The 13333-nt window shown below is 58.6% G+C and overlaps 1 protein-coding gene across 1 annotated transcript in view; it reads left to right on the top strand.

Annotated features, from left to right (window-relative positions):
• The window catches only part of WNT10A (Wnt family member 10A), a 46324-nt gene that overhangs the window by 19923 nt on the left and 13068 nt on the right, over window positions 1-13333 (top strand). Inside the window, exon 3 of the mRNA XM_008167744.4 lies at window positions 9214-9590. Within this exon, the coding sequence (XP_008165966.2) occupies window positions 9214-9590 (377 nt within the window). The remainder of the gene's footprint in view (window positions 1-9213; window positions 9591-13333) is intronic.

Genomic DNA, 13333 nt, shown 5'->3' with positions numbered 1-13333 from the left:
AAAAGGAGGGTTTGGAAGAGAACTAGGCCTGAGGGAGGAGAAGTACATGATGTGCTGGTGAATATCGTCCTTGATTAGGCTGGCTTGAAAGGGTTAAAAATAAATCATTGTTTGCAGATGCACTGGAGTTCATTTGCTAAGAACAGTGATGGTGCTTTGCTTTGTAACAACTGTTACAGTGTTCTCTGCAAGGAGAACTTCACAGCAGGCACCTGCGTGGCTGCGAAGTGAAAAACTTCCCACTGTTAAGCTTGGGCACTGAAAGAGGGAGGGCCCCAGGGCGCGAGTTTGTCAGACCTTAGTGGAGAGGCAGGGAGTGGATTCTGATTGCTTTTAAGCAGCAGCGCTTCGTTAATTTGACACCAGCGAATTTTAAAAATGAACGCACAAATCGGCAGCGTGGCGTTCTGTGAAGGGTTCACAGCTGCAGTTTGTTTCCATCTCATAAGATCATAGTGGCTTGCTAAGCAGACGGCAATGAATCATTGAAAAGCCACCAGGCTTTGGGAAGCTTGCTAAGTACCCGAGAAATACACCAGGGAACATTTTCACTCGCGCGCTGGCAATCAAACCGCGGGCGGCAATCAAAGCAGCTTCACCTCGAATGGCACAACCGTGACTGGCAAATCAGATGGGCCGAGTTGCAGCTCCGCAGATCGGTGCCCCACCATGTATTTTGCAGCCACAGACGTGGCCAGGGCCGAGATAGGGCCTGTCATGTCTGCAAACAGAGAGAGCAAGTCTCTGGCCAGGTGGAAAGACGCTCGTGCCAGCTACCCTGGTCCCAGGCTCAGGCCAGAGCTGCTGCAACACTTTTCACCGAAAAACATTTTCCGACAAAAACCCTGGACGTTTTGGACACCCCCGTCCCAACCTCGTTTGGATCAACAATGGTCAGTGTGGTGGTTGAAAAACCCAAAGCCCAAAAAGCAAAAAAAGCAACAACAAAAAAGGTTTTAGGTTTTTCAACAAGAACCTGAAATATTGCAGCAAAAATGAAGAATATCCATTTGTGTCACAACATTTCTCACGGGGGGAAGAAATCTTTTCCCAGGTGGCTCGGCTCCAGGCTGAGGAGACTCGATGAGAAAAGTCAACAGGACCCTCCTGCTTCTGCCCAGTAGCTTTTGCCTCTGAAGCAGAGGTGCTGGCACTCGGGGTGCTGGGGGGCCGCCGCACCCCCGGCTTGAAGCGATTTCCATCATGCCCAGGGTTTACAATTTGGTTCAATGGCTCACAGCACCCCCACTATACAAATGGTTCCAGCCCCCGATCTGAAGCAGCTTTTATTAACGGTCCCCACTCTGCACCCCAGATCTGCTGCCTGCAGAGATGCCCAGCCCGTGCTGCTGGGGGCGGGGGGGGGCAGTCTGATGACGCTGTTGCCGGAGTTCTCCGTTCACGGAGCTCTTTGACATCCAGCTGGAGCGGCTCCGCCAGCAGCCGTGTGCTCGCTGCAGGCTGGGGCTGGCGCGGGGCGAGCTTTCCAGCTGGGCATCGCTTTGACAGGCCGTTTCGGGGCCTTGTGGGAGCTGGCTCAGCTGGGGGGGCTGCAGGAACATGCTGTTTGCTCTCAGGTTCTCCCCACGTCTTGGCCCTCGCCAGACCCCTTGGAAGGGGAGAAGATGGGGGGGGGGGTTAGCATGGGAGCGCTGGCTCCTTGGGAGCTGACCCGGCACGAGGGGCCGATCCTGGACCCTTGTCCTCGCACAGCAGCCCTCTGGGAACCGGGATTCCTGGGGCTGCAAGACGGAGCCCTTAGACGGTCCTGCCCCTGTTTCTCTTTTAGCCTCTGTTTAGAAGCCAGCCCTGTCCCCGCTCCCGCCCGCTGCTCTGATACCAGCCCCCCCTCCCCAGAGCTCCCTTCACTCGGTCGACATTCTCCTGGCAGTGAGTGCGAAGGGGCCTGATCCTGGGCTCCATGCTCTGTTTTGACTCTGGCTCCAGACGGATTACGTCTGCGGCCCCGTCGGAATCCCCAACAAAGCCCCGGCCCCCGTACAGCCCCTGGCCCCATACAGCCCCCAGCCCCGTACAGTCCCCAGCTCCATACAGCCCCCGGCCCCGTACAGCCCCCGGCCCCCATACAGCCCCCAGCCCCGGTACAGTCCCCAGCCGTACAGCCCCCAGCTCCATACAGCCCCCAGCTCCATACAGCCCCTGTCCCCCATACAGCCCCTGGCCACCGTACAGCCCCTGGCCACCGTACAGCCCCTGGCCCCATACAGCCCCCAGCCCCGGTACAGTCCCCAGCCACCGTACAGCCCCCGGCCCTGTACAGCCCCCGGCCCCATACAGCCCCTGGCCACCGTACAGCCCCCGGCCCCGTACAGCCCCCGGCCCCATACAGCCCCCGGCCACCGTACAGCCCCCAGCTCCATACAGCCCCCGGCCCCCGTACAGTCCCCAGCCACCGTACAGCCCCCAGCTCCATACAGCCCCTGGCCACCGTACAGCCCCCGGCCCCGTACAGCCCCCGGCCCCGTACAGCCCCTGGCCCCGCACAGCCCCCGGCCCCCGTACAGCCCCTGGCCACCGTACAGCCCCCAGCCCCGTACAGCCCCCGGCCCCGTACAGCCCCCGGCCCCGTACAGCCCCTGGCCCCACACAGCCCCCAGCTCCATACAGCCCCCGGCCCCCGTACAGCCCCTGGCCCCGCACAGCCCCCAGCCCCGTACAGCCCCCGGCCCCGTACAGCCCCCGACCCCGTACAGCCCCTGGCCCCGCACAGCCCCCAGCTCCATACAGCCCCCGGCCCCCGTACAGCCCCTGGCCCCCGTACAGCCCCCAGCTCCTGTACAGCCCCTGTCCCCCATACAGTCCCTGGCCCCGTACAGCCCCCGACCCCGTACAGCCCCCGGCTCTGTACAGCCCCCGGCTCCATACAGCCCCAGCCCCCGTACAGTCCCCGGCCCCGTACAGCCCCCGGCTCTGTACAGCCCCCGGCCCCCAGGCCAATGGGAAAGATGCTGCTGGAGGCCAAAGGACGGAGACACATCACGCACTGGCCCCTCCTGCCCCAGCTCTCGCCGTGCGCCCATGGTGTATGGCACATCCACGGGGTGGTTCTTTCCCTGCCAGTGGAAGCAGCCCGGGGGCACCGCTGGATTCACACACTCGCTGGGAGCTCTTGCCCCAGCTCTCAGGCAGAGCAGGGTGACTGGTCAGGGGGGCTCTGGGGCTGCCCTGGGCAGACAGGGAAGAATTGGTAGGGGAAGTAGAAGTGGGTGGCAACCAGGGCAGCAGTGACCATGAGATGGTCGAGTTCAGGATCCTGACACAAGGAAGAAAGGAGAGCAGCAGAATACGGACCCTGGACTTCAGAAAAGCAGACTGACTCCCTCAGGGAACAGATGGGCAGGATCCCCTGGGAGAATAATATGAGGGGCAAAGGGGTCCAGGAGAGCTGGCTGTATTTTAAAGAAGCCTTATTGCGGTTGCAGGAACAAACCATCCCGATGTGTAGAAAGAATAGTAAATATGGCCGGCGACCAGCTTGGCTTAACAGAGAAATCTTCGGTGAGCTTAAACTCAAAAATGAAGCTTACAAGAAGTGGAAACTTGGACAGATGACTAGGGAGGAGTATAAAAATATTGCTGGAGCATGCAGGAGTGAATCAGGAAGGCCAAATCACACTTGGAGTTGCAGCTAGCAAGAGATGTTAAGAGTAACAAGAAGGGTTTCTTCAGGTATGTTAGCAACAAGAAGAAAGTCAAGGAAAGTGTGGGCCCCTTACTGAATGAGGGAGGCAACCTAGTGACCGAGGATGTGGAAAAAGCTAATGTACTCAATGATTTTTTTGCCCCTGTCTTCACGAACAAAGTCAGCTCCCAGACTACTGCACTGGGCAACAGAGCTTGGGGAGGAGGTGACCAGCCCTCTGTGGAGAAAGAACAGGTTAAGGACTATTTAGAAAAGCTGGACGAGCTCAAGTCCATGGGGCCGGATGCGCTGCATCCGAGGTGTAAAGGAGTTGGTGGATGTGATTGCAGAGCCATTGGCCATTATCTTTGAAAACTCATGGCGATCGGGGGAGGTCCCGGATGACTGGAAAAAGGGCAATGTAGTGCCCATCTTTTAAAAAGGGAAGGAGGAGAATCCGGGGAACCACAGACCTGTCAGCCTCACCTCAGTCCCTGGAAAAAAACATTTTGAAGCACTTGGAGGAGAGGAAAGTGATCAGGAACTGTCGGCATGGATTCACCAAGGGCAAGTCATGCCTGACTAACCTAATTGCCTTCTATGAGGAGATAACTGGCTCTGTGGATGAGGGGAAAGCAGTGGATGTGTTATTCCTTGACTTTAGCAAAGCTTTTGATACAGTCTCCCACAGTATTCTTGCCAGCAAGTTAAAGAAGTATGGGCTGGATGAATGGACTATAAGGTAGATAGAAAGCTGGCTAGATCGTCAGGCTCAGCGGGTAGTGATCAATGGCTCCATGTCTAGTTGGCAGCCGGTTTCAAGCGGAGTGCCCCAAGGGTCGGTCCTGGGGCCGGTTTTGTTCAATATCTTCATTAATGATCTGGAGGATGGCGTGGACTGCACTCTCAGCAAGTTTGCAGCTGACACTAAACTGGGAGGAGTGGTAGATACGCTAGAGGGTAGGGACAGGATACAGAGTGACTTAGACAAATTAGAGGATTGGGCCAAAAGAAATCTGATGAGGTTCAACAAGGACAAGTGCAGAGTCCTGCACTTAGGACGGAAGAATCCCATGCAGGGCCAGCTCCAGGGTTTTTGCCACCCCAAGCGGCCGGAAAAAAAAAAAAGCCGTGATCGCGACGGCGGCACTTCAGCGGCAGCTCCACTGCGCCGCTTTCTTCTTTGACGGCAGGGCCTTCCCTCCGAGAGGGATTGAGGGACCCGCTGCTGAATTGCCGCTGAAGAGCCCGAAGTGCCGCCCCTTCCCCTTCCCCTGCTTGCTGAGCTGGTGCCTGGAGCCGGCCCTGATCCCAGGCACTGCTACAGGCTGGGGACTGAGTGGCTAGGCAGCAGTTCTGCAGAAAAGGACCTAGAGGGTCACAGTGGAGGAGAAGCTGGATATGAGTCAGCAGTGTGCCCTCATTGCCAAGAAGGCTAACGGCATATTGGGCTGCATTAGTAGGAGCATTGCCAGCAGATTGAGGGACGTGATCATTCCCCTCTATTCGGCACTAGTGAGGCCACATCTGGAGTATTGTGTCCAATTTTGGTCCCCCCCAGTACAGAAGGGATCTGGATAAATTGGGGAGAGTCCAGTGGAGGGCAATGAAAATGATTAGGGGGCTGGAGCACATGACTTATGAGGAGAGGCTGAGGGAACTCGGATTGTTTAGTCTGCAGAAGAGAAGAATGAGGGGGGATTTGATAGCTGCTTTCAACTACCTGAAGGGGGTTCCAAAGAGGATGGATCTAGACTGTTCTCAGTGGTGGCAGATGACAGAACAAGGAGCAATGGTCTCAAGTTGCAGTGGGGGAGGTTTAGGTTGGATATTAGGAAACACTATTTCACTAGGAGGGTGGTGAAGCACTGGAATGGGTTCCCTAGGGAGGTGGTGGAATCTCCATCCTTAGAGGTGTTTAAGGCCCGGCTTGACAAAGCCCTGGCTGGGATGATTTAGTTGGGGTTGGTCCTGCTTTGAGCCGGGGGTTGGACTAGATACCTCCTGAGGTCCCTTCCAACCCTGATATTCTATGATTCTATGACACCCTGGGGGGCATGGAGCAAGGCATCGAGTTGGGAGTTGCTGGTTAAGACCAAGGCTGCCTTCCACTTCCCCCCTCCACCCCCCCAGGGTGAGCTGCAGGGGGCAGAAGGCTGGCATGGGGATTGAGCCAGGGAGGCCCAGTCCGAGGGGCAGGGAACGCAGTATCCACACCGGGCGGCTGTTCCGGGGACCCTGATCGCATCCCGTCCTCTGCGCTCCAAGCGGGAGCCTGCCCAGCAGAGCAGTTGCCCCTTCCCGGGCTTCCCCGCCGCCCTCGCACCTTCCTCACCCGGACCTCAGCCGGGGAGGGGCTCTTTGCCCCCTTCCAGCTCTCGCTTCCCCTCGAGGTACCTGAGCAGCGGGGACCGGGGGACAAGGGCTTGGGCAGGACTCCTGGGCTCTGGGGCCTACTCCGCTGCTCACTGACCTTGCGTGACCTGGGGGAAGGCGCCTCCCTGCTCCAGGCTGCAGTTTTCCCGTCTGTCCAAGGAGACTCACAGGACGCTGCAGGCTTCTTCTGAGGGCTCGCGCTCAGGCAGTGCGTGATGCGAACACTGATCCATGCCCCCAGGAAGCAGCTTTCCAAAGGAAGGGGCCAGAGCCCAGCCCTGGAGAGAAACACCAGTGGATAAGCCGGATTCCTCACCCCACCTTAGCCCTGGTGGGCACAGTGGGTGGGACTCAGGAGTTGCAGTTCCTAGAGCCCGGGTGGCCTGACCCGGTGTGAATTAGCACCGTGGGGATCACGGGGGAGCTCTGCTCGGCCCCAGCCCCTCCCTCTCCTTCAGCTGGCGTTTACACATTTTAAATGGTTAATTGAATTGGAATGAATAATTAAACAATCTAAAAAGCAACAGAGGGTCCTGTGGCACCTTTGAGACTAACAGAAGTATTGGGAGCATAAGCTTTCGTGGGTGAAGAAGTGAGGTTCTTCTTGCATCTGAAGAAGTGAGGTTCTTACCCACGAAAGCTTATGCTCCCAGTACTTCTGTTAGTCTCAAAGGTGCCACAGGACCCTCTGTTGCTTTTTACAGATCCAGACTAACACGGCTCCCCCTCTGATACTAAACAATCTAAACATTTTGTCGGCCGCCCGCGGCCTTTCAACCCGCACCATCGTTTCGGCAGGAAGCTTTTGGCCTGACGGAAAATCTTCAGCTCACCAAAGCCGACAGATTTTCGGCTTTCCATTGGAAATCACCAAAAAATCGGAATGGGGAATTTTGAAGGGAAAAAAAAGATTTCCCCCTCCAAATTTCCCAGGCAGAATAATCAGCGTTTTTCAAGCAGCCCAGGATGGAGGTCAGCAGGTCCTCCTCTGCCAGCTCCATAGGTGAGTCCACTGCACAGGGAGTTCCCTGCCGGGATCTCCAGCAGTTTGACACCCCCTGCGCCCCACGGAGCAGAGACTCCAGCCCTGGGTTAGATCAAACCCATCACTCTGCTCCCAGGCTCCCAGACAGGGTGATGCACAAAGCAGCGAGAGGGAGGGGAAGGGTAACCCAGTGGTCAGAGCTGTAGCCTGGGACTTGGAGATTCTGGGTCAGGTCCCCTTCTGCCACAGATTTCTTGTGTGACCTCTTGGGCAAGTCACATAATCTGGCCTCAGTTTCCCATCGGTGCCATGGGGGGTTGTGATGCAGAAAGCAAACATCCGCAAAGCTGCGTCCTCCTTAACTCTCTCCTTTGCCACCGGACACTGCTATGCTGTGCGCTCTCCTTGTACTCCTCTCAGTCTCCACCTCTTGTCTCATGTCTTATCCTTAACCTGGGACACAGACTGTCCTTTGATTCTGGGTTTGTACAGCGCCTTGCACAACAGGGCCCAGAACCATGGCTGGGCTGGAGCTTCTACATCACACACAGCCTCCATGCTGGAGCGCCAGTGCCGTCACAGCCGGACTTTTCTCTCGCCACTCGAACATGCCAGGCCATCTCCCCTGCTGCCGGCGAGCCAGTCGGGGGCAGGGTGAAAGGCCCTGCGCGGAATGGGAGAGCCACCTTGGCAGACACACGACGAGGAGCTACTCCAGCCTGCAAAGGGGGTCCCTTCCGGAGCAGCTCATTGGTACTGTGGGAGCCTGCCCTCCCTGCCCCTCTGAAAGGGGCCCCCTGACCCAGTGGAGGAAGGGGCCCCTGAATCATGCCCGCAGCGTGGTGGGAGGGCGGTGCCAAGGCTCTACCAGCTCTCTGCCCCCCAGGGCTTACAGTGGAAAGGCAACAGAAGGAGACAAGACAAGAGCGAACACAGAGCAGGGAGGGACTCCCAGAGCAAGGCAGGGCTCTCGCAGCGCTGGGCACATTCCAGCCGCGTGAGGGGACGCAGGGGGCAGGAAGCAGGGGAGGGGAGGGGTGGATCGAGGCAGGGCCGGAGATATGGAGAGCTTGGACGGGCAGGAGAGCTGGCTTGAGCTGTGGTGCAGAAGCAGCGTGGGACCTAAGGCAGCAGGCGAGGGGCTGCAGGGGGGCCTGCGGAAGGGGCACCAGACCAGGAATCAGGAGATCTTGGTTTTGCTCCCTTCTCTGCCACTGCCTCACTGGGAGAGCTGGGGGGAGTCTCTTGTCCTGGCCCTGCCTCAGTTTCCCCCCGCTGCGAAGTGGCAGTGATGATACCGACCGAGCTTTGCAACAAGCTTTGTGCTCTGTGGAGGGAAGGGCTGTGGTGATGCTGGGAGGGCAGCAGACGGCCATGGGCTGGGCAGGCCAGACAGCAGAAGGTTGCAGCAGGAGAGAGGCCTGCCTAGGCTCGGCGAACAGGGTGGGGTGAAAGGGGTGAGGCGCTGGGAGCTGGGGTGGGAGGGGCAGGAATGAAGGGAGTGAGAGAGGAGCCCCAGGCTGTGTGGGTGCTGGGCAGGGCGCTGGAGGGGTCCTCGGAGGCACAGCATAGAAAGAAGCAGAGACACCTTCAACCCCTGCGGATTGGACCCTCCGCGGGTGCCTGTGGGCCTGTGCTGTCCTCAGAATCCGCCCCCGGCAGGCGAACCCCTGCCCCCTCCCCCGTGGGTGACAGGCAGGGCTGCCCAGAGGATTCAGGGGGCCCGGGGCAAAGCAATTTCGGGGGCCCTTCCATAAAAAAAGTTGCAATACTATAGAATACTATATTCTCGTGGGGGCCCCTGTGGAGCCCGGGGCAAATTGCCCCACTTGCCCCCCCCTCTGGGCGGCCCTGGTGATGGGCACATTGTGGGGCGCCAGGTGTGCTTCCTAGTGGGGGGGGCTGCCTGGCTCCTGGGGGGGAGGCTCTTTGAAGGTCGCCCCCATCAGCACTTCCCTGGGGCCAGGATGAGGGGCCTCAGGGCAGGCGTCACCACATCCCAGCAGCTCCCAGCCCCACTGGTGCTAACCGGCCTCCCTGCTGGAGACCTCAGCAGAGGCCCAGGGCTGAGGGCGTTCTGGAGGCCGAACCAGGCCTTGTCACCGCCCGGGCTGGCCCGTCAGTCTGCAGGGAGCCCCATCCTGTCACCCGGCCAGACCCCCTGCTTTCCCATTCTCTGACTGACCCCCTGCCCTTCGCATCCTTGCAGGCTTCCGGGAGAGCGCCTTCGCCTACGCCATCGCGGCCGCCGGGGTGGTGCACGCCGTCTCCAACGCCTGCGCCCTCGGCAAGCTGCAGGCCTGCGGCTGCGACCAGAAGCGCCGGGGGGACGAGGAAGCCTTCCGCATGAAGCTGCACCGGCTCCAGCTGGAGGCCATGAACCGGGGCAAAGGGATGGTGCACGGGGTCCGGCTGGAGCACATGCCTGCCGAGGCCCCAGGGCTCCAGGACTCCTGGGAGTGGGGGGGCTGCAGCCCCGATGTGGACTATGGGGAGAAGTTTTCCAAGGATTTCCTAGACTCCCGGGAAACCTACAGGGACATCCACTCCCGCATGAGGCTGCACAACAACCGCGTCGGCCGGCAGGTGAGTCCGTGCGCGCGGCAGACGGCTCCCCCCTGGGGGCGCCGTGGTGCGCAGGGGGAGCGGAGGCAGGCGCTGCAGCACAAGAGGATATTCCCCCCTCTCGACGCCTCCGCGAGGGGCAGCCAGGGGTCTGGGGGGCCGGGGAAGCTGCTCACACCCACAGCTGCTTGAAATGTTGTTGTTGAACGAAAATTTTGACCGGAACCGGCCTTTCCACCACGCTGGCGTTTCTGCCAGAAAACCCCCGCTTTCCTTGGCGGCTTTTGGAAGCATTTCCCCGCGTTTCGTTTCGGTGGGGAGAATCCCCCCTTTGGGTTTAAATCCCCCGCTCTCTTTCCCCACCTCGAATCGTTTGAAAAGTTTCAGAACGAAGCAGAGTCGGGATATTTTGGTTGGGTTCTGGGTTGTCTGACAGAGACAGGAACTGGGGTTTGGTTCGGAGCCCCTCAGCCGGACCAGGCTGGAAAAGAGACCCTGGGATTCCCCCACCTTGCAAACATCTTCCTCTTGCCTGGAGTCGTGGCATCTGTGCTAGAGAGAACCGGTCTGTAACGTGGGGCTTTCTCCTTGCACGGTCACACGTCTGCACGGGGTGAGCCCCCGGAGGGCATCGCGCTATCCGTAACTCTTGGCACTTCCATTCCAAGCCCCTTAGGAACAAACAGTTGCTAGTACTCAGACTGCATTAGCCCCAGTCCGGGCCGCATTGTGCTGGGTGTTGTGCAGACGGATCAGGACGGGCCCCGCCCCAGACAGCTGCCAGGCCGCACGTTGGACAGGACGCGATCAGTAGAGGGAACAATAAGCCGAGAGCGGCAGCCCCAGGTCAGCACTTGCTGGGCCAAGGCGAGGTGGGAGGGATTGGCTGGCGCCGCATTCGAGGTGGGTTTTAAGGAGGGAGCTGAAGGTGGCCGTTCTACGAATGCCGACGGGACGTTTGTCCCATGTGTGGGTGTTGGTGGGAAGGGATGTCCCAGCACCCACCACTGAGCGGCAGCCCCCTCGGGGGGCGACGTGGCAGCTGGTTCACAGCGCTCAGCAGGGGAGGATGGGAAGTGGAGCACGGGAGCTGCAGGGGGGGACTTTGGGGGCAGAATGGAATCGCCCCATCTGGAATTTGGCCAGGTTTTGTCGGAATGGCTTCAAGGGAGCCGCAGCCCTTGGGGGCCCGGGAGCTGTGTGCACACGTGGGCGGGTGTGCATGTGTGGGTGTGTCCATGCACACCAGAGGGGTCAGCAAAGCCAGGATGGGCCTGGCGCACACGGGAGGGTTGGACGCGTCAGAGCCTCTGGGAGGCAAAGGCCCATCTGGTGCAGGAGGGAGTGGCGGGAAGGAGGAGGCTGCAGTGGGGGGGAGGGGGTCGCAAGGCGGACCGGCTGCCTACTCACCTCCAGTTCGCACAACGTCACCTTGCGAAAGGCGCTAATTAGTGGCTCTCGTTGCCTGGCACAAGCCGTCCAAAAGCAGCTTGAGAGTGGAGACGTCACAGAAGGTGGAGAGGGGAGAGAGCCGCCCTTCCTTGCCCCAGCGCGGCTCCCCGCACGCGCCGTGCAGGCCCCCCACCCCCCAGCACAGCCGTTGTACCAGTGCAGGCAGAGATCCCCAGCGTGCAGCCACGGGCTCCTTCACGCGGGCCGGCCGTAGGGAAACTAGCACCCTGGGCAAATTGCCCGCGGGACGGGGGGACCCAGGGGCCGGCCTGCTGGCTCTGCAGGGGCAAGCCCTGTTGCTCGTGCCTCCACACCAGGCTGGCAGCTCCGGGCGGCATCGACCACCCCCGACCTGGCTGGCCAGGGGCTCCAGCCCCGGGCTCCCCGCACTCAGCGCTGCTCTAGCAGCCCACACCCGCCAGCCCTGGGTGGTCGCCCTGTCTCCAGAGACACACCACAGGCTCATGCCCCCAACACACACACACTCCTTTCACCTGCTCCCTCAATACCCCCCCTCGCGCGATCTCTCCTCCCCGCACAGCCGGGTGATACTTCTCGTCTGAACCGTGCACTGTGCTCTCTGCCTGGCACCTCGTGTCGTCATTTCACCAGTGCCAAGAGCTCCCAGGGCAGGATCTTAGCCCTTTACCCCTCCCTGTGCCGGAGGAAACGGCTCCACACGGTTCAGGGCAAGGGGCGAATCAGGCTGGTCTCCATTGAGAACAGGGAGCCCTAAGTACCCCTTGTATCTGCAGCAAGAGCGCGTGTGTGCTGAGAGAGCAAACACACTAGCACATATACTGCACACACACTCCACGTACGTGCAAGCGATCACACACATGTGATACACTGCAGTTTTACAACCACATGTCTGCAGGGATGGATGATAAACCCCTCCCGTGTATCCCATGGACACGCCCCAGAGAGAGCAGTCTGAGACGGCCGGGACATACACGCTCCTACATCACGCAGACAGAATCACAGACCCACGGGGCTAGAGGGGATCGCAAGCCCAGTGCCAGCCGACGCGGGCTCACGGGGTCAGGCTGTGGGGCCGTTTCTTTGCTGTGTAGACGCTTGGGCTGAAGCCCGAGCTCTGGGGCCCTCCCACCCTGCAGGGTCCTAGACCCCGAGTAGCTGGCACAAGCTGCAGGTGTCTAGCTGCTGTGTAGACATATCCTCAGAGTCTTTTGCTTCAAGTCCACAAGCCCCTAAGCTAAAGGAGAATCCCAATTCACTCTTAACAGTATAGATCTTATTCATAGATTCTAGGGCTGGAAGGGACCTCAAGAGGTCATCGAGTCCAGTCCCCTACACTCACGGCAGGACCAAATACTGTCTAGACATTTATCTAACCTACTCTTAAATATCTCCAGAGATGGAGATTCCACAACCTCCCTAGGCAATTTATTCCAGTGTTTAACCACCCTGACAGTTAGGAACTTTTTCCTAATGTCCAACCTAGACCTCTCTTGCTGCAGTTTAAACCCATTGCTTCTTGTTCTATCCTTAGAGGCTAAGGTGAACAAGTTTTCTCCCTCCTCCTTATGACACCCTTTTAAATACCTGAAAACTGCTATCATGTCCCCTCTCAGTCTTCTCTTTTCCAAACTAAACAAACCCAATTCTTTCAGCCTTCCTTCATAGGTCATGTTCTCAAGACCTTTAATCATTCTTGTTGCTCTTCTCTGGACCCTCTCCAATTTCTCCACATTTTCGTGAAATGTGGTGCCCAGAACTGGACACAATACTCCAGTTGAGGCCTAACCAGCGCAGAGTAGAGCAGAAGAATGACTTCTTGTGTCTTGCTCACAACACACCTGTTAATGTGACACACAGCTGAGGAGTTCTGATTCCATCCGATACAGGGCAGTGTAGAGTAGCAAGTAAAGGCTTGATTCTCCCATGTGCTTCATTATGAACAGGCAGTATGTGTGTAAAACACACACACACACACACACACACACACACACCATTTATAATGAAGGGCATGGGAGAATCAGGCCCTTGCTTGCTGTTTCACACGGGCTCTCCTAGCCTGCTGGTAGTCCTGCCCAAAGTTAAGGTTCTCTAACACTTCCCATTATAAGGCCCTATTTTCAGTTGCTTTTAACTTTGCCAAACTTCAACCGTCCGAGCTGACATTTCCAAAGCTGGGCATCCACCTCAGGCTGAATTTTCCTGGAAAGGTTCATCAGAAATGGCGGCAGGCGGCACACATGGTGGGGGATGTCTGGAGCGCACCGGGCGGGTCCATGCAACGCCCCTTTCTGTACAGAACGGTCACGATGGGTTTCATAGATGTTAAGGGC

The sequence above is a fragment of the Chrysemys picta genome, chromosome 11, assembly GCF_011386835.1.
Source record: "Chrysemys picta bellii isolate R12L10 chromosome 11, ASM1138683v2, whole genome shotgun sequence".
In the NCBI taxonomy this organism is placed as follows: domain Eukaryota; kingdom Metazoa; phylum Chordata; order Testudines; family Emydidae; genus Chrysemys; species Chrysemys picta.
This window is presented reverse-complemented; position numbering and strand designations above follow the sequence as displayed.